The sequence below is a fragment of the Populus alba genome, chromosome 8 (assembly GCF_005239225.2).
Source record: "Populus alba chromosome 8, ASM523922v2, whole genome shotgun sequence".
NCBI lineage: Eukaryota > Viridiplantae > Streptophyta > Magnoliopsida > Malpighiales > Salicaceae > Populus > Populus alba.
The window spans coordinates 587,423-611,146 of record NC_133291.1 but is presented as its reverse complement, the minus strand read 5'-3'; the positions used below and the strand labels follow the sequence as shown (position 1 = coordinate 611,146).

Genomic DNA, 23,724 nt, shown 5'->3' with positions numbered 1-23,724 from the left:
ACAGCACAGAAAAAAAAACACAGAGAACTAAGGGCGAACGAACGACAAAGGTGGAAGCACAGAACAGGAGGACGAAGACGAAAAGGAACAGACAGGAAGCGAACACAAGAAAAAAAACAGAGAACACAAATATAACGAGCAAACACAGGGGAGAGGGACCAAAGCAAGCCACCATCTTCGACTTCTCTCCCTGCACCAGTAAGAAGTCAAGTCTCTTCTTTGCATTATAATTCACTAATACTGTCGCTGTGGATTATAATTAGCTCTTTGCTGTGCTGCACGCGCCATGCGTGCTGCTGTCTCTGCCAGCTGGTGGGGTCATTGGCTTGGGCCAGGACCGGGCTGGTGCAGCTGGACTAGATCTAGTCTGAAAAACGTATACCAAATCTGGATCTCAGCCCAACCTATCCAAATTACTTTTTGGCTAAAGGCGTGTTCAGATTAATCATAGGTCTTAAATCCAAGATAATTTGGATTTGGGATTAATCACCACTCTCGTTGCATCATCGTTGTTTATCAATCACACGATCCAGCTTCTAGCATCCAGCACCAATCACAAGTCAAACAATCAGACGGTCAGGTTTCAGATAGCGACGTGGTCCCCGAATAACTCTCACACGATCTGGCTTCTTAACAACGTTAAGAGCACACGCGCGCACCGGATTGCCACATCCCTGTCACGTCTGTCGAGAAAAAAATCCAGCCCACCTCCACTATCACTTTTTGGGAAAACTACATTTGGATCCTCCAACTATAATATATGTTTCGATGAGGACTCCCCTCAGCCAAAAGTTTCAATTGCTCCACAACTTATGCAATATCAACTTTCCATCCAATACTAATTTTTTTTTTTCTTCTTACTACTAAACTGTTCTCTACGTGTTTCATTGAAAGTGTGGTTATGAGAAAAAAATAATACAAGAAATAAAATATAATTTTAATGCAAGATATGTAACTTCTAAGTCTATTATTACATACAATTAAATTAAAGGATATAAATGAATCAAACCTTATAGATATCTCTTCATAACATTTCTTAAAAACTATCCTTTTTAGTATAAAAAAAACTGGAATGTTAAGGGCATATTTGAAAGTGTTATAACAATTGTTTTTTTAAAGTGTTTTTTTATTAGAAAATACATTAAAATAATATATGTTTTTTTATTTTTTAAAAAAATTATTTTTTATATTAACACATCAAAATAATCTGAAAACATTAAAAAAATATTAATTTTAAATAAAAAAATTAAAAAAATAAAATATTTTAAAAATTATATTAAATATAAAAACAAACCGTGTCTAAAAGTGTTGATTAGTGTATTGTAGTAATATTTAAAAATTCGTCGGAATCCTTGAAACCGAACAAACACATTTCTCTGTCAAAAAATTCCAATCAAATTCACCATATCCCCATCCAAAAATCAAGGATTGATAATAGCAATTTTTAAATACGAAGGCCCAAAATGAAATAAATTGAAAGATTCAAGGTCCAAGTCGAACTTTACTCAAAGAATCAATAAGAAGAAACCGCCAGCACAGTTATATCGACAGCAAAACCCAGGAGTACACATTCCACACTCCACTCCGCTCTCTCTCTGTTTCGCTCTCTGTCTCTCGCTAACACTGAACAGACTCTCGTCTCAAGTAATCTCTCTCTCTCTCTCTCTCTCTCTCTCTCTCACACACACACACACACACACACAATGCTCTTATTTCATTTTTTCTGGCTTCCGTGTTTGGTTGCTGAGAAAATCAATGCAGCAAGAAAACAAAAACAGTAAAACGTTTGCGTTCTGCTTATTTTATTTCCTACGCTAGTTTTTTTTTTTTTTTTGAAATGCTGGAAGTTGTTGCATTGGAAATGCTGCAGAGAGGTTCAACGGTTTGATTTTCTTTCGGTTTCCTTTCCATTTTCTCAGCAACCAAACGAAAAGCAAAACGAGATTCTGTTTATTTTTACTCTTCAAATAATTAGGATCATAGAAGTTAAGGTTTTAAGTTTGCTCTTTTGCTTTGCTTGTTTGGTTGCTGAGAAAGTGCAGCAAAGAAAGAATAAGGAAAATTGTTGAATGTTTGTGCTCTGCATATCTGACACGCTACTTATTAAAAAAAAAAATTAAATCCTGAATTTAGAAGGTTATTGGTTCGATTTTCGTACTGTTTCCTTTCCATTTTCTAAGCAACCAAACAGATAATAAATAAGCACTAATTTCTATTGTTGTTTTGTAATAATGAGAAAGGATCGTAGAAACTTAGCTGAATTTTATTTCGTTTCGTTTCCTTGTTTTTGTGGTGTAGGAAAATGGAGGCTATGACTAGGATTTTGATGAAGATGATGGGGATAATGCTGTGGTTAACGGTGCTGATAGCAATGGCAGTAGGAGAGGATGTGAAATACAAAGATCCGAAGCAACCAGTAGCAGTTCGGATTAAGGACTTGATGAGTAGAATGACGCTTGAAGAAAAAATTGGACAAATGGTTCAAATTGATAGGTTGACAGCCTCTCCGGATATTATGCAGACTTACTGCATTGGTAATATCTAAAACTCCCCAATATTTTTTGCTTTGTGTTAAATTTTGTCGGTGTGGTGCTAATGACAGTTTCTTTGAGAGCTATGATACTCACAAATTGTAGAGCTTGTGCCTGGAGATGTTGTGAACAAGTGTTGCGCTAGCATTGCTGGTTTTGTAAATTGTGCTGCTTTGTTGTTCCTGTTTGATGGGATAATGAGTTTATGATGGTATTGAACGGGAATGATTGTGTGCAGGTAGTGTTTTGAGTGGAGGTGGGAGCGCACCACTTCCAGAAGCCAGTGCTGAGGATTGGGTTAATATGATAAATGGGTTTCAGAATGGGTCGTTGTCTGGCCGATTGGGGATTCCAATGATTTATGGCATTGATGCTGTTCATGGGCATAATAATGTCTTTAATGCCACAATCTTTCCTCACAATATTGGGCTTGGAGCTACCAGGCAAGTATAAATTTTAAGTTCCTTGTTTATTGATTCTCTCACAACAAGAACTTTGTGCTACAGAGTCATCGATTTCACAAATGCCTGTAGGCTTTAGTTCAGATAATATATTTAGTGAATGCTTTATGTAAAAGAAGTCTTCCACTTTCTGTCTCTTTGCTTTGTAATTAGTGCTAATGAAAGTATACATGTTAAATTCAACATGCATAGGTCGACATATCATTTCCATTCTTGCAGAAGAGCGAGGTAATCTACAGTAAAACTTGTTGGTGGTCTCACACATTGGTTTCCATTAGTCTGGTTTAACTTAATAATCCTAAAGTCTTCTCTGATCTTTGGATCAATCATTTTTAATCTTTTTTTTTTTTATCTGGAAAGCACCCGCACATTTATTATAGAATTTCATGCCTGCCCATTAATCTGTGTTGACTTTATATTGTATTGGACTTCTTACATATAGGGATCCTGACCTGGTGAAGAGGATTGGAAGTGCAACCGCTCTTGAAGTTAGAGCGACAGGAATTCCTTATGTCTTTGCTCCATGTATCGCAGTAAATAACTCACTTCACTATCAGTTCTTAAATCTTTTTGTAGATATTAAGTACATGAATCAAGCAGTGCCTTTCATGCACTTTTCATATTAATTTTGTATTTTTCATTACATCTGCTCCAAAGGTTTGCAAAGATCCAAGGTGGGGTCGGTGTTATGAAAGCTACAGCGAGGATCACAAAGTTGTGGAGGCTATGACTGAGATCATACCTGGTTTACAAGGCGACATTCCTGTTAATTCTCGGAAAGGAGTTCCATATGTTGGTGGGAAGTACGGACCTTCAGAAGTCTAAACATCCTTCATAAATAGGCCTTATCAACGTCCTTCAAGTCACCAGTTTTGCGACCTTCAGAAGTCTAAACATCCCTCATAAACAGGCCTTATCAAAATCCTTCAAGTCACTAGTTTTGCTTCTTTTATACGTCTGATATCCAAAAGAATTAGCATATTCATGTCCTGGCTCTTAGTGTTTAGTAACAGCGGCCACATAAATCAGTTCTCAGCACTTGTAGTGTTTAACTGGTGTTATTCTACAAGAATGAACCAGAGCACCTAAAAAAGAAGCCTATCCCCTCTTTTTTCTACCCCTTCTCTACTGTTGCTCTGCTTATAGCAACCTGCATTTTATGCTCAACTGTTCTAAACATGCATTTGATTTGTCTTTTTTTTTGTCCTTCTGATTTTTTTTCCCTTTCCCTTTTCTGTTTTTGTAGGAAAAAGGTTGCAGCTTGTGCAAAGCACTTCGTGGGTGATGGTGGAACAACCAAGGGCATCAATGAGAACAATACAGTTATCGACAAGCATGGGCTACTGAGCATTCACATGCCTGCCTATTCAGATTCAATCATCAAAGGTGTTTCAACTATTATGGTTTCCTATTCCAGTTGGAATGGGGTAAAGATGCACGCAAATCGTGAGCTAATAACTGGCTTCCTTAAGAACACCCTCAAGTTTAAGGTCAGGTTCACATTTGAATTTTAATTTCGATGCTCAACCAGCATCCACACTTATGAATTGTGGCAAAATTGTATTTTCTTGCAATAAACAAGGATTTGGACATAGGTTTTACAGCAATTATTGGAACCTTCAGCTTCCAATGCCTATCAAAGCTTTTTACGCTGTACCATGGGCAAAACCTCAACTTTTGGCTTTTGAGACGATTCTGCTTGGTGCATGGCCCAGCTCAATAAAAACATAATTCCACCCCTTTGTGTAGGTTGGCTTTGCCTGGAAGTCTCCTCCAGCAAACACCTCGCCATCAAGTCTTTGAATTTTTTTTAAATAGTGGCATTGTTTTAGCCTCAATTATAAATGCACTTGCATGCTTAAGTATTATTGTTTTGGCTTCATTCCAAATTAACCATTTCTAATTGTTTTATTTTTTTTGTGTGCTGATGCATAGGCTTCATTTTCTTGCATGTTTTTCATTATTTAATCCATCTTATTTCTTCATTTTTTGCACTCATTCTTGAGTTAATTTTTTTCTAACTGCCCAACATCCTTTATGATAAAGGATGGCTAGCCATCATTTTAACTCACTTAATAATAGTAGGGATATCATGATCAAGAGCATGCTACCAGCACTGTTTGTTCATTGATCTTTCTATGATGCCCTAGGCAATATGGAGAGCATCGTGCTTGATTCTTTCCAGATCATGAAAGTGACCTTTGGGATCCTTTTGGCAATAAGCTTAACATCACTGGTTTTTCCATGGTTTGCCGTTGCAGTTGATCTCATGCTCCATGTAGATTTGGTAATGTAACCATACACATGCAACGTGAAATTTGGTACCCAGGCTAACTGCTGTTGCTGTCTTGATCAACTTTCAGGGTTTTGTTATCTCAGATTGGCAGGGTATTGACAGGATCACTTCACCGCCACATGCAAATTACTCGTACTCTGTCCAAGCTGCGATCCAAGCTGGCATCGACATGGTTAGCAGCTCATGTTATGGGCAATGTCATTTAAGATTGAATTCAAGTGAACTCTTCTCTGCCCTGCAGAGATGGCTGAGATTGAATAATTCTGAAACTTGGAGTTCTGGTTCTCTTTGTTTCAGGTCATGCTGCCTTTCAAGCACACAGAGTTCATTGATGATCTTACTTATCTGGTCAAGAGCAATGTCATCCCAATGGATCGCATTAATGATGCTGTGGGGAGGATTTTGCTAGTGAAGTTCACCTTGGGTCTCTTTGAGAACCCTTTAGCTGATCTCAGCCTTGTTAATGAGCTTGGAAGCCAGGTCAGTAAAGCAAATCATTGCTCAGTAGCTAGAGTCTATATTTTCGAATTGGTCTTTTAATTTAGAAATTTGGCACCCAATGCTTCGCATGAGGTAAGATGTTCAAGAAAGCTCTCTCTTGCATTACCAGGTGACATGCATCTTCTTTTTTGATTAAATTATCTTACTTTCCTCCCAAGTATATCTCCCTTGTCTGTTTACCTGGTTGATATGCTGAGCATGGTTTTAAAATATGGTGCCATGAATGGTGAACATCCTTTTACTTATCCAGGCACATAGAGACTTGGCTAGGGAAGCTGTAAGGAAATCACTTGTGCTGCTGAAGAATGGAAAAAATGAAACTGATCCATTACTCCCACTTCCCGGGAAGGTTTCTAAGATTCTAGTAGCTGGTACGCATGCTGATAATTTGGGCTATCAATGTGGTGGGTGGAGTATTCAATGGCAAGGATTTAGCGGCAACAGAGACACTAGGGGTATGCCTTGTTTAATATGCTGTCACAGACTGCATTATGGATCCCTCCCTTAAAAATATATGTATAACTGTCATATTCTCACCTTCTTGGACATATTGAAAATTTCTTCACTTATTTATATAACATAGATGACGCTTCTTTGGAATCATTTTTTTTTTCTTTAGGCTCGAAAATTTTAATGATGGTTTGGCACATGTCAAACATCTAATCTAATGTCCTAAGATATCCTCCTAAGAATTTAGGAAAAGTGCATATCTACAATGGTTTAGAGTATCATTTTTTGTGGTGATTTCTGATCCCAATTCATCCAATATCCTCTGTATGCCTTGTGATGAGAACAATAAATTTTATACTTCCCCTTTCATGTTAGGAACCACCATCCTTGGTGCCATAAAATCTACTGTTGATCCAAGCACAGAAGTTGTGTTCCAAGAGAACCCTGATAGCAAGTTCATTAAGGATAATAATTTTGCTTATGCCATCATTGTTGTGGGTGAGCCTCCTTATGCCGAGACTGCAGGAGACAGCATGGACCTCACAATGATAGATCCAGGTCCCAGTGTCATCAGCAATGTTTGTGAGACAGTCAAGTGTGTTGTTGTCGTCATTTCTGGCAGACCTATTGTGATTGAACCATACCTCTCCTCGATTGATGCCTTAGTGGCAGCATGGTTACCTGGCACGGAAGGGCAAGGCGTAGCTGATGCCCTTTTTGGAGACTATGGATTCACTGGAAAGCTTCCAAGAACATGGTTCAAAAATGTGGACCAACTACCAATGAATGTCGGGGATCCCCATTATGATCCACTCTTCCCCTTTGACTTTGGTCTGAAGACCAAGTCGGCTCCAGACATTTTGCGAAGGCAAGTCTAGTTCAATAATTGTTTTGAAATTTTAATCTGAGTTTCAGTATTATTACGGAATTCCATCGAACAATATTTTTTATTATCCGGTAGCTTTTATCATCGAGGACAAAAAAGAAGGAATTTGCAGGCTACTCTTAACTTTCTTTTTTTCTCATATCCCTTGGTACATGCAAGTCATTGGATGGAGAGTTGTTTACGCTGTACAAGGGATACAAACAGTTCAGTTGGCGTGTGGTGTTTTCCTTGAGTTTATAAAGTGCTTCCTGGCATTTCGGTTCCATTACACGTGAATTCAGAAACCGGTGCTATGCCTATAGCATTCGTTGTTAATGGTTTTTGTTCAATAAAATAACCTGTTTATTTTTTTGTATGGATACCTACTAAAACCCGCAATGCTGCTTGTCTGCAGGTCAACCTCAGCTGGAATTATTGGGAAGCCATATGCACTCTTTCTCATGGTTTCTGTAATTTTCAGTTTATGTTTCATCGGTATACTTTCCACCTGACCTACCACAGCAAGTTATTTTCTGAACGAGTCGATCTCTCTCGTCAATCTTTATGATTTGCTTCCCAGGTTCCTTAATTAATGAAATCTTTTGCCAAATCATGACAGCTTAAACCCAACTTAGTGAGCGAGCTGTGGGCAGGGATGAGGCTTCAAAAGCAACGGACGTGATTTGTTTGACGTTAAATGCTCTGCTAGCATTCAGGGATCTTATTGACTTGTAGCCTGGAAGATGAGCAGCCTTTCCAATTCTTGTTCCAGAATTTCCACTTTTTTTTAAAAAAATGTAAAGATGAACATTGAAACCTTGATTAATTTTTCTGAAATCTGCCGAAGTGCTTTCTCTTCTCTGTGTCTGTGTCCTGTGCATTTTCAGCTTTTGAGAGCTTGTTTTGCAGTGTGAAATAATTTTTCAGTATATTAATAATATTTTTTTAATTTTAAAAAAAATTAATTTTCATATTAATATATATTAATTTAAAATTAATAAAAAAAATAAAAAATTTTAATTTTTTTGAAAAATTCATTTAAAACATAAAATTATTGTTGTTATTATTATTATTATAATAAAACAGTTAGATGGATCCATTTGCATTTGATAATTTACTGGGGAGCCCAATACGAATGAAGATTACACTTCTCTAGGGAGCCCAATAGGAATTCAGATTACAGTAGCACATGCTAAAATCTTTAACGTGCATTAGCCAATTCAAGAATGCCCTTGGCTATTTTTTTTTTCAAGTACCACATGCTTAAATCTTTTCGGATACAGTAGCATAATTGAAAAAATAATTATAAAAACAATACATTGCTATTTTTTTAATTATTTTTTCATGGCGTTTTTTCTTGACCCGTGTTACTTTAAAAAAAAAAAAAAAAAAAAAAAAGAACCAAAAGAAGTTGAATTGCCCCCAATCTTCTTCCTCCATGGTCTTTCTTAATCTGCCATGGGAACAGCCGGCTGTAATAATTGGATGTAGCCATTTGGATAATGCATAGATGCTAAATTATTGATGTGATCATAGAACAAAAAAAGAACTAAAAGCTTTCTTTATGTTCATGGTTTCAAGGAGACATAATTATATAAAATCATGATCACGAGGATCCAGTAAACAACTTAGCAATGGTCGCACCGATTTCACAAAGACGTTTTAAATCACCATTCCTGCTCCCTAAAGGTGGTGAAGAGATTCCCTTGAAAGCATCCTGGCAATGATCAGAAGCTCTAGAAGCAATACCTGCCAATTCAGCCAACCCAAAAAAGGTCTCCGAGTTCAAGTCATTGTAGGCCTCTTCTAGTTTAGAAACTGCCCTGAGATAATCATGGCTGCATGTTTCGAGACGGAAATGGTAATCTTGACCAGAAGTATTCTTGAGTAGCTCTGCTATGTAGTAGTCTCTGGCGTTGTTTGCATTGCTGTACGCTAGTCCAAAGGAGATGAAGGCCAGCGTGTAGCTATCGGCATCTGGGGCACGGGAGTCGGAATACAGAGCTTCGACACAGAAAGTGTAGTTTGATGTTTGGTTGCAGACCTTGTCTACTAGCTCGGTTGGCTTATCAGCGGCTGCTGGGGAAGCATGGACGATGATGAAACAAACCAAGAAAGCAAGAGAGTGAAAGGGGACAGAGAAGGAATAATGATATCTGGTACTCATTTCTTTCAGATACTTGTGAAAGAACTACTGTCAGATAGAAAGGCCAACTACTTGTGTTTTTAAAGAAAAAGATCGTGACATAAAGAAGAAATTAAGAAACAATTGAGTAATGTCCTGAAATGCTTTACCATCCTTGAAATTACCAAAAATAGCTCAAACCCTCTTATAATCTACGTAAAAACATGGGGATATCTCATACAAATTTCTCATTGACGAAGTAACACAGGTATTAGAAGAACAGACTGCGTGTCTTTTTTACTACCCTAATGAAACCCTAGAGTCTTCTGGGTAAAAAGATGAATATATGCAGGAGAAACCCAAGATTTGGGCTATCCCATGCACTCTTGTAAAGCAAGGAATGTGGTGATCGCTGGAAAGATACGATCACGAATTCGAAAAAAAAAACCTGAAGAATATTAATGGCTTATATTTAATTTTATTCCATGAACTTTTGCTGGGAAAGGAATCCAGTGAGCTGGACAGTTTTAACCACGTTTTCAAAACAAGAATAGCTTCTCCACCCAGAGAACAAGATCTTGTATTTTATGTACAGAGCCATTGCCAAAGCTACAATTTTCTGAAAGAAGAGCGATATGCCCAAATACACAATTTGTTTAATTAATTTTGAGAGGTGTTGCATGACATACTGTTGAACCTGGCAGATATTTGAGAATCTTCCAAAGCCCTATCCAAATATATTGAAGAAAAGAAAGGTCGGCAAAGCTTCCTCAAATTCCTCTCCATTGAAATCATTTATAAACAATTTCTCGAGGGCAGTGAGGTCTTGAAGTTGATGCGATACAATCTTCAATTTATCTCATTCATATATCCTTAGGAGTTTAGGGATCTACTCAAGTGTTGGATTGAATTTGTAACTTGTGGAGGAAAAGCCTCCACCTCTTTTTAGCATTATGCACACAAGTATCTCAACAATAAACTTATTAATGTTTTTTTTTTTAAGTATATTAAAAAAATAAAAACAAAATTTAACAAATAAAAAAGTTAAAGAAAAATGAAATTTTAAAAAATCCATTTTTATAAATCTTATCAAATAAAATGAATAGCTATAAAATAAATTAAAACAAACAAATAATAAAATTTAAAAACGATAAAATTTAAAAATAAATTCTAATAAAAAAAAGAAAACTATATATATTTTTTGAAAGATTAAAAAGTATTTTCTAGATAAAATAAAAGAAAAACAAGATCAATTTTTCCAGTTAAAAGTATTTTCTACTTCACCAACTTTCCTTAAGGTTATGTGCGAGAAATTGATTTTTAAAAAAGTGTGTTTCTATGAACAAAAATGAGTCCTTAATTAAACAAAAAGAATGCAATTGTCGGAAACCATATCAATCAAACCTGTTGAGCAGGAGCGGACCTATGACATGCTTTGGTGGGAGCATAGCAGCCCCAGAGTTTTAAAACATTTTGATTTTAGTCCTTAGATTTTCAATTTTTTCATAAAAATTATGCACTCAACTATTTCAAAAATAAAATATTTGCTCTCTCTCACTAAAACTTTCTAGTTCCGCCCCTACTGACGAGCTTATCACATGATACAATGGATAACGACGCAAGGACAATTCCTGTAAATCATCGTCATTAAATTGGATAAGCCCTATGCAATTTATTATTGAAAATCCCTCTAGAGATGCGTAACATTGCAGTCCTCTTGGTCGAACTCTTAAAATTTTAAATTCTAAGAAATCACTGAGAATTGAGATCAACTCAGGTCAGTTCCATGTTTCTAATTTCACCAGAGCTGTGCAGCGTTTTATGCTTGGAATGGATGGATGGCAGCTTCTCACAATTCCATGTCCTCAAAAAATGAAGAGATGTGAAGCAATGAGATTCGCCGGGTAAATATCATAGTTCATAACAATCAACGATTTCAAATCATGGAGCTCAGGTATCAAGTACGATTAGTTTTCTCCACAAGTTACAAAGCTAGGCATTACAAGTTAATACTTACCTCGCAAATTAATATAACGTAAACCATAACTTTTTTCTAAATATTATTCTATTTATTTAGACTCGCAAGGACAAATAACGAGCCACGAAAAACGAGTTTCCTATAGATTTAAGCCATTTTCATCCTTGCTTCTCAAGAAAAAGAGGAGAAAATGATTTCAAAATAGACAATTCTATTACTTGTAATGAAATTCTCAAACTATAATCTTATGACTTGTAGCTACATCAATATTTTGATAATCTTAAACTCTGCAGTCTATAAACAGCTATATTTTTGTATATCATCACGCAAAGAAGGCCTATGAATGAAAAGGAAATGTCAATAAAGACCAATGTATTGGGTCAAAACAAACACCAACCCACCTTGTTTGACATCTAGAATAACCAGGTTGTTTGATCTTTAGGTTCTGAACGTTCTAGCCATGTCTGATGCATGTGCATCCATGTGAAGCCATCAGGTACCTCGGCCTGCCCAAAACCCACCACAGATTAATCACTGGTGTTAGGCATATATGGTGAAACCAGCAGGCAGAATTCAACAAGGCAAATGATATTTGAACTTAGCAATTGAGAGAGCACCGGACTACAGTTCTACCTTTGAACTTAGCAAGACAGTGGTCAAACAGCCATGCCGTTCCTCCCCTGTAATGTAATTTTGTCATGGTCATATGTCAAAGCAAATATAAGAAATGAGAGTATAAGTGAATCCAACATGATAAACCACAGGAAAATCAATTCGTACAGAGGCAAAAAAGATGTTTAGATAACCAAGTATTTATCTGACTACATTTAAACTGAAGGTCAAAAAGTTCCTTGTCTATCAATAAAAAGCAACTCCATCAAAACATCAGTGCCGATACAAATCAGGAAAAAAAAAGTACATGTAAATGAACCGTAGGATGATGGAAAATAAATCTCACCAAATGACTCCCATTTATAAAACTTCACAAGCCATGTGTCTGAACCAACTTGTGCTGAAGAAACTCGATCTACCCATATGCGATAATTGGTTCCTTGCTTGTCCCCATGCAACCTTGCCATTACATCTATGCAGTGGTTGACTGATTGCTCAACTCCTGAAGGATGCACAAATGTACCAAATGGAAACTGAGGAGCAAAGGAAACTCAGTAAGCTGATTTAGTATAGTTGAGGCAGCCCTACAAGGGAAAAACAAAAAGGAAAGGGCAAAGGCAGAAAAATATGACACCAACAAACAAAAGTTCAAGCACTCACAAAATTCAGGTGACAATACAAAACTTGCATTAGCATGCTCCAGATAGAATTTGTTAATCATGTAAGCCGGGAATAGGTAATTTACCAAAAATGATGATTAAATGCTCAATTCAATAGGTGTAATAAATTGATCACACCAATATTTAATCTCCTAAACTAATTGGGAAAAAAAAAAAAAATAACTAAGGAAAACAATAATTCTCCCTAAAAGCCATAAAAGCTCCAGCATAAGTTCCCCACAACTTCTAATGCAGCTTCAACTCAAAGAATGTCCATAAATTTACTGAAACATTCTGCTTCTAACGAATGCCTAACAAAATGCAGATGTTACTTGAATTTCATTTTTAAAGTAAAAGGAATCCTATTAAACTTACAAATATTAACTTTGGGGTTTGCATATTCTTGGCAACTTCTGCACGTCTCCATCTCTCATAGAACAAATAAAACTTCACAACTTCATGACTACTATTGAAAATTTCCACTTTGCATTTCTGAAAGTCTCTAATATCTCTTGGAGAAACATTTGGACCGAGACTAAAATTACCGATGGCTTGTATTATCCCAGCCGCACATCTCTCTGTTGCATGAATTATATTAGGATTGTTCCTTGCATTTTCTGCATGCCACTGCAGCAATTCCTCCTGTGCATTGCTGACCTTCATAATAAAAATACAAATGGTACCATATGTGAGAGAAATGGAAAAGAATAACAGTAGCAGCAAATTACAAAGCTTATGAGGATACAAACCATCACACCATATACTCCAGGGACACTGAATAGTTCAGCATCGTTACCAGAGTCACCACAGACAAGAGTGTTAACTGGCATCTTTCCATCAATTTTAAATTTTTCAAGCAAATAAGCAAGAGCCTGTCCTTTGCCAGCACCTTTTGGTAATACATCCAAAGCTGTCTCATTACTGTATACCAGTTTCACATCTAACTGCCCAAGAAGAGATCAAAATTGAATAGCAAAAGGAACAGATTCATTCATATTTATGAATCCAAATGCTTTTATAACTCATTGAGATGAAACTGCTCAAATCAATATATTAAGAATCAGCGAACAAATGCAATCTTACCCCACGCTTCTCTAGACGTTCTGATAGAGACCTTATAACTTTCAAGGCTTCAATCTTCTCCACAAAAAAACTCACTTTATGAGGCCGTTGTTCTGTTTCAGACTGCGATGACCCATTGAAGTTCAGTATATTAGAACTCAAAATGCACACAAGTCTGGTATCATCATAGTAATTAGTATATGATTTCAGCTCTTCTCCATGAAATAACAGTAATATTAAAATATATGCTCTCTTATAGTCGACTTCTAGACTCAAATACCAGATATAATAATCAATGTCATTTGGTTAAACACCGTACCTGAGGAGTAAGCTCTGGAAACTGGGCTGTTTCCTCTGTGACTATTTCCCTGTTCCAATTTTTATTTAAATATTGTTCCCAGTCCTCATCTCTTATCATTGATTCACCATACATAATTTCAGTTCCAACAGACATTATGGCTATATCTGGGGTCAACAAAGGTTTCTCCTTCCTCAACTGTTTATAAATTGTGGGTGACCTTCCGGTGGAGAAAACTAGCAGAGAATCTTGACGGTAGTAGGCTTCCCACATAGCATTAAATCTAAGAAGGCCTAGGTTGTCTGGATCAAGATGATCCACCTGCATCAGAAGCCACTACGTACATGACTAAAATAACCACAGCATGACACTGAGCAATTTTACAAAAAGCAGCCAACAGTTCTACCATTGTAAAATCAAGATCTGACACTATTATGAGATGCGCAGAACCATCAAGCCGATCCATAATAGGTCTATCAGCTCTGCTAATAATAAATACAAAAAAAAACAGCTTAAAAGATTAGCAAAATGAGAACTTCATATAATAACAAAAAAAATTCTAGTCTAAGCACAAACATATTTCTAAAGTTTCTCTATTTATATTCATTGAAGAATCTTGGGATCCAAAACACCATCAAGACCAAAATTAAAGTGTGATCATCATAAACAACTGTGATACGACAAAGATGAACAAAAATGATGATAATGGTAAAAGTAATACAATGCAGGCAACATATTTTAACCTAGTAATAAAACAATTTTAAGTTAAAAAGTGGCACCATTTCTATACAGTAGCAAAATCTATCACAAAGTAATGTTCTTTAAACAATTCACCAGTTGGGCACGAAGAACTATCCTGCTTCATCAAAATTAACCATCCCACATACAAATTCATTATGTAAATCACTTCCAACAGTATCTTTAGCCTTAGGAAGGACATTCACCGAGCAAGAAAACATGAAAAGTCTGTTAAAGTAGAATGATTACTAACCCAGATAAGCTCTCTTCATTATCTTTAAAATATCAATGAAAAATTCAAATAACAAGACATGGAAGCTCCATAGTTTACAACACTTTACCTTCTTCTTCCACTTCTTCTCTCAATAAATCAAGAACTGAAGTCGAGGTTGTCTCTTGGACAAGAAGTGAAGTGACTGTCTTGTCTAACTTGTCTTTTTATCAAGTTAAGAAATGACGCATCGTGTAGAAAGAAAGTGCCCCACAAACGACGCAGCGGTTAATAAAATATTAGTCAATGAGGTTCGTAGACCTCAAACCACTTCAGGCTTCAATCTATCACGTAATAGAGAAAAGGATAAGTTGGTCCTTCACTTATCAAGTACTTATCAATTAGGTCCTAAACGAAGGAAATTGCAATTAGATTTTCAATCTATCAAATATTACACATACCTCGTCTTTAGAACCTATGACATTAAAGGAATAATTTTGAGAAAAAAACAGGTTATTTTGAAGATATTATTACTAGGTACTCTTAAGAGTATTTTCTCCACAAATACAATAAAGGGGCTAGTAGATGCTCTATCAACTATTACATAATTATTGATTAGATACTAAATAAAAATAAAAAATTATATCTTTAATTTATCAAATAATACTAAAACCTATCATTAAAACTTATAACAAAAAAATATTTTCAGAAAAATATATATTTATTTGAATATTGCTCCCTATAACCATCATGGTAGGTCTCATTTTCAAAGATAGTAGAGTAACATTAATTTAAAATTAATAATAATTTTTTTATGACTTAAAATGAAAACATTTCCATAAGAGGGTTAATTGAGTAATGTCCTATTGACGGAGGACTCAATTGAGAATAGTTTGTTTTCTATATGTAATTGATAATTAGGTAATAATTGGGGGATAACTATGTCCTTTTCTCAGAGTAATTTTAGATGACAATAATACCCTCAATCTCTAGATGTATAAAACCACCCGTATAACACCTGTCTTTCTAGGGTTTTTGTTTCTCTTATTGCAGTCAGGGTGAGAAGTGAGAACCTAGCAGCAGCCGTTTCCTCTCCCTTGCTTCATATCTAGCTCCTTAAGGTATTATAGCCTCGTCTTCTTTGACATCTCTATTGCTTCTTTTAGTAATGCATTTTTTAGCTCAGCTTGTAAAGTTTGGTCTTTTTAGTTTTGGTTCTTCATTGCTATGTTTAAAGTTCTGATCTCTAGTATCTAATTCATAGTTTCTTTAATGGGTTTGCTTTAATTTAGCTAATGGATTGGAAATTTGGTGTTTTCTAATGAAACCCATTTTGGGATTTCATTGACTTGTTTGTTGAAGTAATGTATGTTAGTCTTTGGGTGTAAAGTTTGGTTTTTGTGGTTCTTGTTTGTATTCTGTTTTGTGCTTCAATTTTAGAACTTTATCATCTGATTCTGGTTTTTGTCAAATTGGCCTTCTTTATTTTGTTTTCCTCAAGCGGGTTTGGCTTATTATTAGAAATTGAAGATCCGGTGTTTGCCATGTAAGCCACATTTATGATTTGATTGCATTAGAGTGAGACTGAGTTTACCTTGCTCTGTTTTTGTTGTAGTATGGATAGTCAAATTAAGCATGCAGTGGTGGTGAAAATTATGGGAAGGACTGGATCTCGTGGACAGGTCACTCAGGTTAGAGTCAAGTTTATTGATGACCAGAACCGTTTCATCATGAGGAACGTCAAGGGACCAGTCAGAGAAGGTGACATTCTTACCTTGCTTGAGTCTGAGAGAGAAGCTAGGAGACTCCGTTGATGGGCATCTTACTGCTTGTTCACAAGATTCTCATCCTGGCTTTGGTGGTAATCAATCAGGAGTATTTTGTTATGTAGTAGCTAGTGAGTGCTAATGGGTTTTGTTTACGGTTGGATTATCAAGACTTGGATTCCAGATTTATGAACTACATGTAAGAATGCTTTGAATTTTTTAAAGTTTGGTTTGAACCCACGAGTCTTGTTTAAATTGTGTTTTCTGCACTTTTAGTCTTTTGCTGTGTTTTAATGCAATGCTTGTTAGCCAAGCATTAAAGTCCTGATATTGAAGATCAATATGGGGTTTTCTTGGAGCAAATTTGTAGCTGCTTCTTTTCCCCCCACCTTCCTCGATATTTTTATGGACCTCCTTGTTTGCCATATAATCCAACTGACATCGCTATAAACTGGATTTGGCTTGTTTTGATTATGATTCAGAAACCTAGAATTGCCTGCGCTGCTACCACCTGACAGTCACATTTCCATGTGAACTCTGTAGGTGTCCTTGTGTTATGATACGCAATGGTTTGTACTTGTGCATTCTTAGATGAGTTTTTGGGGAAAATCGGTAAGGGTGCTGAGATAATCCCTCCGCCAAGTGTGTGATCTCTCGTCGATTTGGTACATAGTTCAAAACCTGCAAGCCTAACTAGGCATTCCCAAATAAAGAGCACAAAAAACCTGGGAAGTTCTGAGATTGCCCTGTAGTTACGCTCTACTGGTGTGGAAGGCACAGCAGGCATGAGGTTGCCAAGCAGCTGCACTCTATTAGCCACATTTGGGATTGCCGGGCTATTTTAAAAATAATATATATATATATATATTTTTTTTTTTTTCTTGGAATGTGTCACTTAAATTAATTTTAAAAAATAAAAAAATATTATTTTAATTTATTTTATTTCAGTGAAAAGCATGCTTGAACACTATATTATTTCAATATATTTTTAAATAAAAAATATTTTAAAAAATAACCTTGAAAGCACAACAAACTTTTAAGATTGCCAGGATAGTTATCCCATTACTGTAGCAAAGTTTCACCACCCAATGCAAACAAATAACCAGATCCAATGACGAGGTTGTTAACTACCATTGCAATTTTTCACCTGCCAAGATCTGCCATCTCCCCGGCAAAGAGTCTACGTTGACGTTCCATCACCATCAACGATGAAGATGGCATTGATTTTCAATTGCCTCTCTTCCTTCCAAAACCACAAAAACAATCACATTTATCATTATCACCACCATCAAATTATTTTTTTTAAAAAAACAAATATATGTGATTCCTTCATTCCAACAGATTTAAAATACAAAAGGAATGAGAGCCTTGACATCCCGGGGAAAATCTTTGAACTTTGAAAGGTACCATCTCCTCGTGGCATAACTCCTCCCCATCAGGTAAAGAGTTGATCCAATGAAGAAAGAAAAGGCATACAATGTTTGAGCTGTGAGAGAGATCCCCAAAATTCCAAGAATCTCAAACAGATAGTGAGGGCAAATCACTAGGTCAAACAAGCCACCCTTGGGAACCTTGTATTCTTTGTCGTTATTGCTTCTCAGTTTGGAAAGGAGACGATGGTGGTAGAAGTTACCGATGATTCCTATCAGAAACAACACAATCCCTGGATACTTCAAATCAACTGCCGGCTCTGGGAGTCCTTGTGCTAGGTGTTGAGCATAGATGACAAACACAGAGGATGTGAAATAACTAAGAGTGATTGGAGTCAGAGACTCAACATCCATCCCCCCGCTGTATCTGTGAATGAATAGCACCTGGTGGACAAAAACATTTTCTGGTTACTAAATGGCTTATCCTTCTTTAATAGGCAGCCAAATCGCTACACTCTTGCATGTTATCATATCATATTAGCTAGAGACAGGGATGGAGGGAGGGAGGGGGGATTAATTACCTCAAGTATTCTTTTGAAGAAATGGAAGGTTAGAGTGGATTTGACGAACAAAAACCTGAGATCCTCATTTGGGAAAAGCCCAAAGGAAACAGCACCAGTAAGAAATGATGGTGTGTAAGCAATAAGCATGCCCGTTCTACTAGAGACTTGAATCTGCTTTTTGTTGGACTTCTTTTCATCAATATTCAAGAATTTGGAGTACTGCAGGTGCTTTCCTCTAAACTCTGAGAGCCCAACTTTTCCTAATGACACGACACAGACCACAGACATTGCTTTAATAAGCAGAGGAGGTGGAAAGAAAAGCCTCAGCAACATGGACTCCATTACTATTCACTTCTGTTTTCTCAGAAACTTTGAGCAACTCCAGCTAATAGGTGGGATCATATGGGCTTGGTTTAAACAGAGAAATAGGGCAGTTTGATATGCTAGTGGAGAAGAAACGGACACGTTACAAGGAGTTTCTTGGAATCAAACTTTCGACAGTGTGGAACAGTGAAACATGTGGTTAACAAGGTACTTGTTGGTTTTTTTGGGCTTGAGTTTTATATAAGTTTTGGAAGGCCCATATTTTTCATTACAAATCAACTTAAAATAGATATTAGGCAATAAATATTTATAAATTAGGGGAGTAAGTAATGATGTCTGGTTTTTCTACGATGCATTGCATTTTTCTTATTCATATTTTATTTCTTAATTGTACAGAACTCAGAGTGAATCTTCAATCCAAGATTTTATTTTACTTTCCTTAACTTGAAATTGATTTGAAAATTTTCTAAATGTAGAATTGTGTTCACAATTTCATATATTTGGACATGGAAATAAGATGTAAGAGGAAGGGATATATTTAGTCTAAAGTACATTTATTCTCAAATATCCCTTTGTAAGGTTTATATGTAAATCAAATGAGAAAAATATATGGAACTAATCCATACAAATCCATAGATAATATTTGATTTTATTTATTTATTTTGTTCGATAATAAGGGATTGAAGGGTATCCTTACATTAGCTTGCATGTCAACTGAGATAAAAATCCCTTTCCAAAATGATATTAAAAATACATCCCCACATCGAACTGATGCTACGTACGTGGACCGGATGCATATTGGTTTTTTTTATTTATTATTGCTCCTGTTTATCTGACTGCTATATAGTTTTAATTTTCCGAGTCATTTTTACTTGATTGGTGAAGAATCCTCCCAATTGGCTGAAAATGAAGCTATTTTAATAGCTTCAATATGCAAGGTCTTCTGTCTGGCCTGGTATGGTGACGCAAAGTGCTGAATGAGAGCCAAACAAATCTAAAGAACTTGAGTGTTAAGCCACTTTAACAAATAATATAGCCTAGCCTACGAGAATCAAACTATGTATGTCCGACTTTCAGGCCTCTTCAGAGAAGGATGGTGACCAAGCCTGAGCAAGCTTTTTTCAAAGAATACTGATCTTTTTCATAACAGGTTGAAGGTTTTGGAGATCCAGTCGTTGAATTTGGCTGCAAAACTTGAACTTCATGAATACATATAAAACAAGCTCATGATAGGCTCAGAGAACCCTCCAATACTTAAGTTAGCACTGGTGTAGGAACTGTAAGGTTAGAGTGGATTCGACGAACAAAAACCCGAGATCCTCATTTGGGAAAAGCCCAAAGGAAACAGCACTAGCAAGGAATGATAGCTTGTAAGCAATAAGCGTGCCAGTTCTACTGGAGACTTGAATCTGCTTTTTGTTGGCATTGTTTGCACCAACATTCAAGAATTTGGAGCACTGCAGATGTTTTCCTCTAATCTCTGAGAGCCCAACACATCCTAACATCACGAATTGGCATTGCTTTGATAAAGAAAGAAGATGGAAAGAAAAATCTCAGCAACATGGGCACCATGTTACTTCACTTTTCTTTCTCTGCAATTTTTGAGAAACTTTAGCTATTAGGTGTGTATGGATAGATTGCGTTTAAACTGATAATGGCTGAAAAAACCAATGTGAACTTGAGCAGGAGGTACGGCCTGTTATGCTAGTGAAGAAGAAATGGAGTCTGGGTCTGCTGGCTTAAAAGCCTTCAACACCAATCAAAGATGTGGTTAACAAGGTACTTATTGAATGCTTTTGGCTTGTGTATGGTCCTCTGCCTGGATTGATATGGAGCCAGATGGAGTGATTTAATGAGCTTCATTAAAGATCAATTAAATCTTAAACTTCAAAAAGAAATGGGCCTTCTGCCATTCTTATCTCTTCCATTCCAGATTTAAATCTCACTTTATGACACAACCAAACTGTAGTAACGAATAGTAATCGTTAGGAATCGAACCTATTTCATTACAAGAAGTTATCGAATACATAATCGTTGAACCATGTTTGTTTCTATGTTTACGCGACCAAATTTAGTTAGGAAGCTTACTGCATGAGATTGTGCAAGAAACAGGTGGTATATTGAGACATTACGTGGCCAATATTATGGTTCACTTGTCAGAAGTGGCATCATTTTCTTCTCTTTTCACAGAGCACAACTTCCACAGGTGACATCCTTTGTTGACATAGATCTCGAAGTCACAGTTCCAAAGTGAAACCTGTTGACAACTCAAAATTCTATGTTTGAAACATTCAAAAAACGTAAGGAATGATAGCTTTGACATCCTTGGGAAAATCATCAAATTTGGTAAGATACCATCTCCTAGTAGCATAACTCCTTCCCATCAAGTAGCATATTGTGCTTATGGTTGAGGCAAAAGTGTACAACGTTTGAGAGATGAAAGATATTCCCAAGAAAGTTAAGATCTCAAAGAAGTAGTGGGGGCATGTAACCAGACCAAAGAGACCACCCTTGGGAACCTTGTATCCGTTGTCATTCTTCGTTCTCAACGAGGAAAGGAGATGGTGGTGGTAGAAGTTGCCAACAATTCCCACCAGAAATAACACAACGCCAGGATACTTCAAATCCACTGGTGGCTCAGGAAATCCTTGTGTTAGGCTTAGAGCATAAATTGTGATTGAGGTAGTTGTGAAATAACCAAGAGTGATAATAATCACACTGTCAACAGCCATCCCGCCACTATATTTGTGAACAAATAGTACCTTCACATCATGGAAAAGAAAAACACAACGCTTGATTAACCAGAAAATAACACAAACCATCCAGTGCTGTCATGGGAATTTCATAATCTGTAAAATAATATTAGCAATTCATCAAACTAATTATGTTTACATGATTATCAACACACATTTTGTTGTGCTAGTTCTAGTACAAGAGAGGATGAGAGAGAGGCAAAGAGCATAGGTGGCAAGTACCTCAAGGATTCTCTTGAAAAAAATGCAAGGTTAGACCTGTCTTGACCAACAGTGACCTAAGGCCAACATTTGGAAGCTGCCAAAAGGATGCAATAGCAGAAAGGAATGCTGGTGTGTAAACTATAAGCATGGCAATTCTGCTAGACAGTCTGATTTGCTTGCTTGTAGATTTGTGAACGTTACAAGTTAAAGAACTTAGAGAACTGAAAGTTCTTTCCTAAACCTTCAAATACCCCAGTAACTGAAAATAATAGACAGGCCACAGACATTACTCTAACAAGCAAGCAAGTCACTGGAGGTGGAAAAGCAACTCTAGACAAAATGGACACAATTGCCATGACCGATCTCTCTTTTCCTCTCCGTCTCAAACTTTTGATGTTCTTAAGTGAAAGATCCTGTGCTTTTATATTTGTAAAAATTAGAGATGTGCATAGACTGGGTTCTAGGCTCTAAGCACAAATATTGTCAGCCATGGCATGACAACATCATTGCTGACAAAATGAAAATGCCAAGTCAACTCCTTTCTCGAACATTAAGGAGAAAAGAACTGCACCATCAGGTACAAGAAGAATAAAAATGAAACCCAACTTTAACTGTTCTTTGACATAAATGTAATCGGATGCTTCTTTCTTTCTATTTCTTTAATCACTGACCAAAATAATTGAAGTGATGGATTAACTGATATTTAACATTTTGGAGAATCAATCTGATATTATACTCTGTGGAAAGAGACAAAGTGGTACCAACCTCAAGGATCCTCTTGAAGAAATGGATGGTAAGAGCTGACTTGACCAGTAAGAACCTGAGACCAACATTTGGAAACAGCCCAGGGAAAGCAACAGCTGAAAGAAAAGCTGGTATGTAAACCACGAGCATGCCATCTCTACTACAAACTGTATTGTTCGGCTTGCTTGTAGACTTCTCAACATTGAAGTTACTGAATTTTGAGTACTTAAAGTTCTTTCCCAAACCCTCAAATAACCCAAGGAACGAAAATGATAGACTGGTCATGGACATTATTGTTATGAACAAAGGATTTGGTGTTGGAAAAATAACTCGAGACAACATAGGCACCAATTCCACAACCCCGCTGTCGCTGCCTCTCCCAGACTTTTGAGGCACTCAAATGAACGAGAGCTCTGTGAAGGGTAGAGGTGTGATCAATCTGTAAGAACTAGTGGATGGTGTGGACTGCTTTGCGAGGCACTACCTGCCACAAGCATGGTGACACCATAAGGAGGGATGGTGATTAATCCAAAGTTAGCTCCAGTGGCTTTCTACATTTGTGGCTGACAGTTTGAGGAATATTTACCCTCTCAGATCCTTTTGTCTTCCTCTCCTTGTTTTCAGTTTCTAACCACGGACCTGGCCAATTAGCCATACAAATCTTTTTAGCAAAGTAGTAGCTACTTGCCAAAAAAACCCTAGTGAGAGTTCACTTGGGAAATGATTTGGCAATATTCTTGTTACGGTAAAAACTTCTTCGTTATTTTGAAAAACTTCCTTGCTACTTTCAAACGCCACGGATCTGGCAAGGATAATTCGTGTTTATTTTTGTATTTTTTTATTTGTGTTTAATTTTTTTTTAATTTTTTTATAAATTTTAAGTTAATATATTTTTAGTGTTTTTAAATATATCATTTTAATGTGCTAATATCAAAAATAATTTTTTTTTTTTAAAAAAAAATCATTAACATGTATTTTGACATAAAAAATTATTTGAAAAACAATCGTTACCACACTGTCAAACAAGTTTGAAGAATCTTAAATATACATTAAAAGTTTCCTTGTTGTGGTCAATAAAACTAATTGATTATTACATGTATTAATAAATAAATAAAGAATTATTAATAATAAATAAAGAAAAAAAATTAAATGATGTGTCATGATATTTAGCATATTTACTTAATTACATGCCAATATTATTATTTTAAAAAAA

The 23,724-nt window shown here is 36.2% G+C and overlaps 6 protein-coding genes across 8 annotated transcripts; 2 read left to right on the top strand and 4 right to left on the bottom strand.

Moving 5' to 3' along the window:
• Positions 1-1,526: 1,526 nt before the first annotated feature.
• LOC118045036 (uncharacterized) lies at positions 1,527-7,965 on the top strand. The gene is made up of 12 exons (XM_035053528.2): positions 1,527-1,644; positions 2,299-2,534; positions 2,770-2,974; positions 3,435-3,525; positions 3,650-3,795; positions 4,239-4,482; positions 5,356-5,460; positions 5,586-5,768; positions 6,040-6,244; positions 6,615-7,107; positions 7,520-7,599; positions 7,724-7,965. The coding sequence occupies exons 2-12, from the start codon at positions 2,303-2,305 to the stop codon at positions 7,726-7,728; spliced, it is 1,989 nt and encodes a 662-aa protein (XP_034909419.1). The 5' UTR covers positions 1,527-1,644; positions 2,299-2,302; the 3' UTR covers positions 7,729-7,965.
• Positions 7,966-8,492: 527 nt separating this feature from the next.
• Positions 8,493-10,317, bottom strand: LOC118045037 (pectinesterase inhibitor). The gene has a single exon (XM_035053529.2). It carries the CDS (start codon positions 9,269-9,271, stop codon positions 8,711-8,713), a length of 561 nt encoding a protein of 186 aa, XP_034909420.1. The 5' UTR covers positions 9,272-10,317; the 3' UTR covers positions 8,493-8,710.
• Positions 10,318-11,398: 1,081 nt separating this feature from the next.
• Positions 11,399-15,059, bottom strand: LOC118045038 (sucrose-phosphatase 2). 3 transcript variants are annotated; one of them, XM_035053530.1, is made up of 9 exons: positions 14,918-15,059; positions 14,245-14,320; positions 13,860-14,159; positions 13,562-13,663; positions 13,228-13,422; positions 12,854-13,135; positions 12,166-12,352; positions 11,841-11,887; positions 11,399-11,713 (listed from the first exon to the last, which is right to left on the bottom strand). In XM_035053530.1, the coding sequence occupies exons 2-9, from the start codon at positions 14,302-14,304 to the stop codon at positions 11,621-11,623; spliced, it is 1,266 nt and encodes a 421-aa protein (XP_034909421.1). In that variant the 5' UTR covers positions 14,305-14,320; positions 14,918-15,059; the 3' UTR covers positions 11,399-11,620. The 3 variants fall into 3 exon arrangements, with proteins under 3 accessions (XP_034909421.1, XP_034909422.1, XP_034909423.1); XM_035053531.2 differs by lacking the exon at positions 14,918-15,059 and adding an exon at positions 14,830-14,859; XM_035053532.1 differs by lacking the exon at positions 14,245-14,320.
• A 706-nt stretch (positions 15,060-15,765) lies between these two features.
• Positions 15,766-16,808, top strand: LOC118045039 (small ribosomal subunit protein eS28x). Its single transcript, XM_035053533.2, has 2 exons — positions 15,766-15,908; positions 16,403-16,808. Exon 2 carries the CDS (start codon positions 16,404-16,406, stop codon positions 16,599-16,601), a length of 198 nt encoding a protein of 65 aa, XP_034909424.1. The 5' UTR covers positions 15,766-15,908; position 16,403; the 3' UTR covers positions 16,602-16,808.
• A 989-nt stretch (positions 16,809-17,797) lies between these two features.
• LOC118045040 (steroid 5-alpha-reductase DET2-like) lies at positions 17,798-18,922 on the bottom strand. Its single transcript, XM_035053534.2, has 2 exons — positions 18,505-18,922; positions 17,798-18,367 (listed from the first exon to the last, which is right to left on the bottom strand). The coding sequence occupies exons 1-2, from the start codon at positions 18,826-18,828 to the stop codon at positions 17,897-17,899; spliced, it is 795 nt and encodes a 264-aa protein (XP_034909425.1). The 5' UTR covers positions 18,829-18,922; the 3' UTR covers positions 17,798-17,896.
• A 1,774-nt stretch (positions 18,923-20,696) lies between these two features.
• Positions 20,697-23,149, bottom strand: LOC118045041 (uncharacterized). Its single transcript, XM_035053535.2, has 2 exons — positions 22,533-23,149; positions 20,697-21,572 (listed from the first exon to the last, which is right to left on the bottom strand). Exons 1-2 carry the CDS (start codon positions 22,851-22,853, stop codon positions 21,102-21,104), a joined length of 792 nt encoding a protein of 263 aa, XP_034909426.1. The 5' UTR covers positions 22,854-23,149; the 3' UTR covers positions 20,697-21,101.
• Positions 23,150-23,724: the final 575 nt, after the last annotated feature.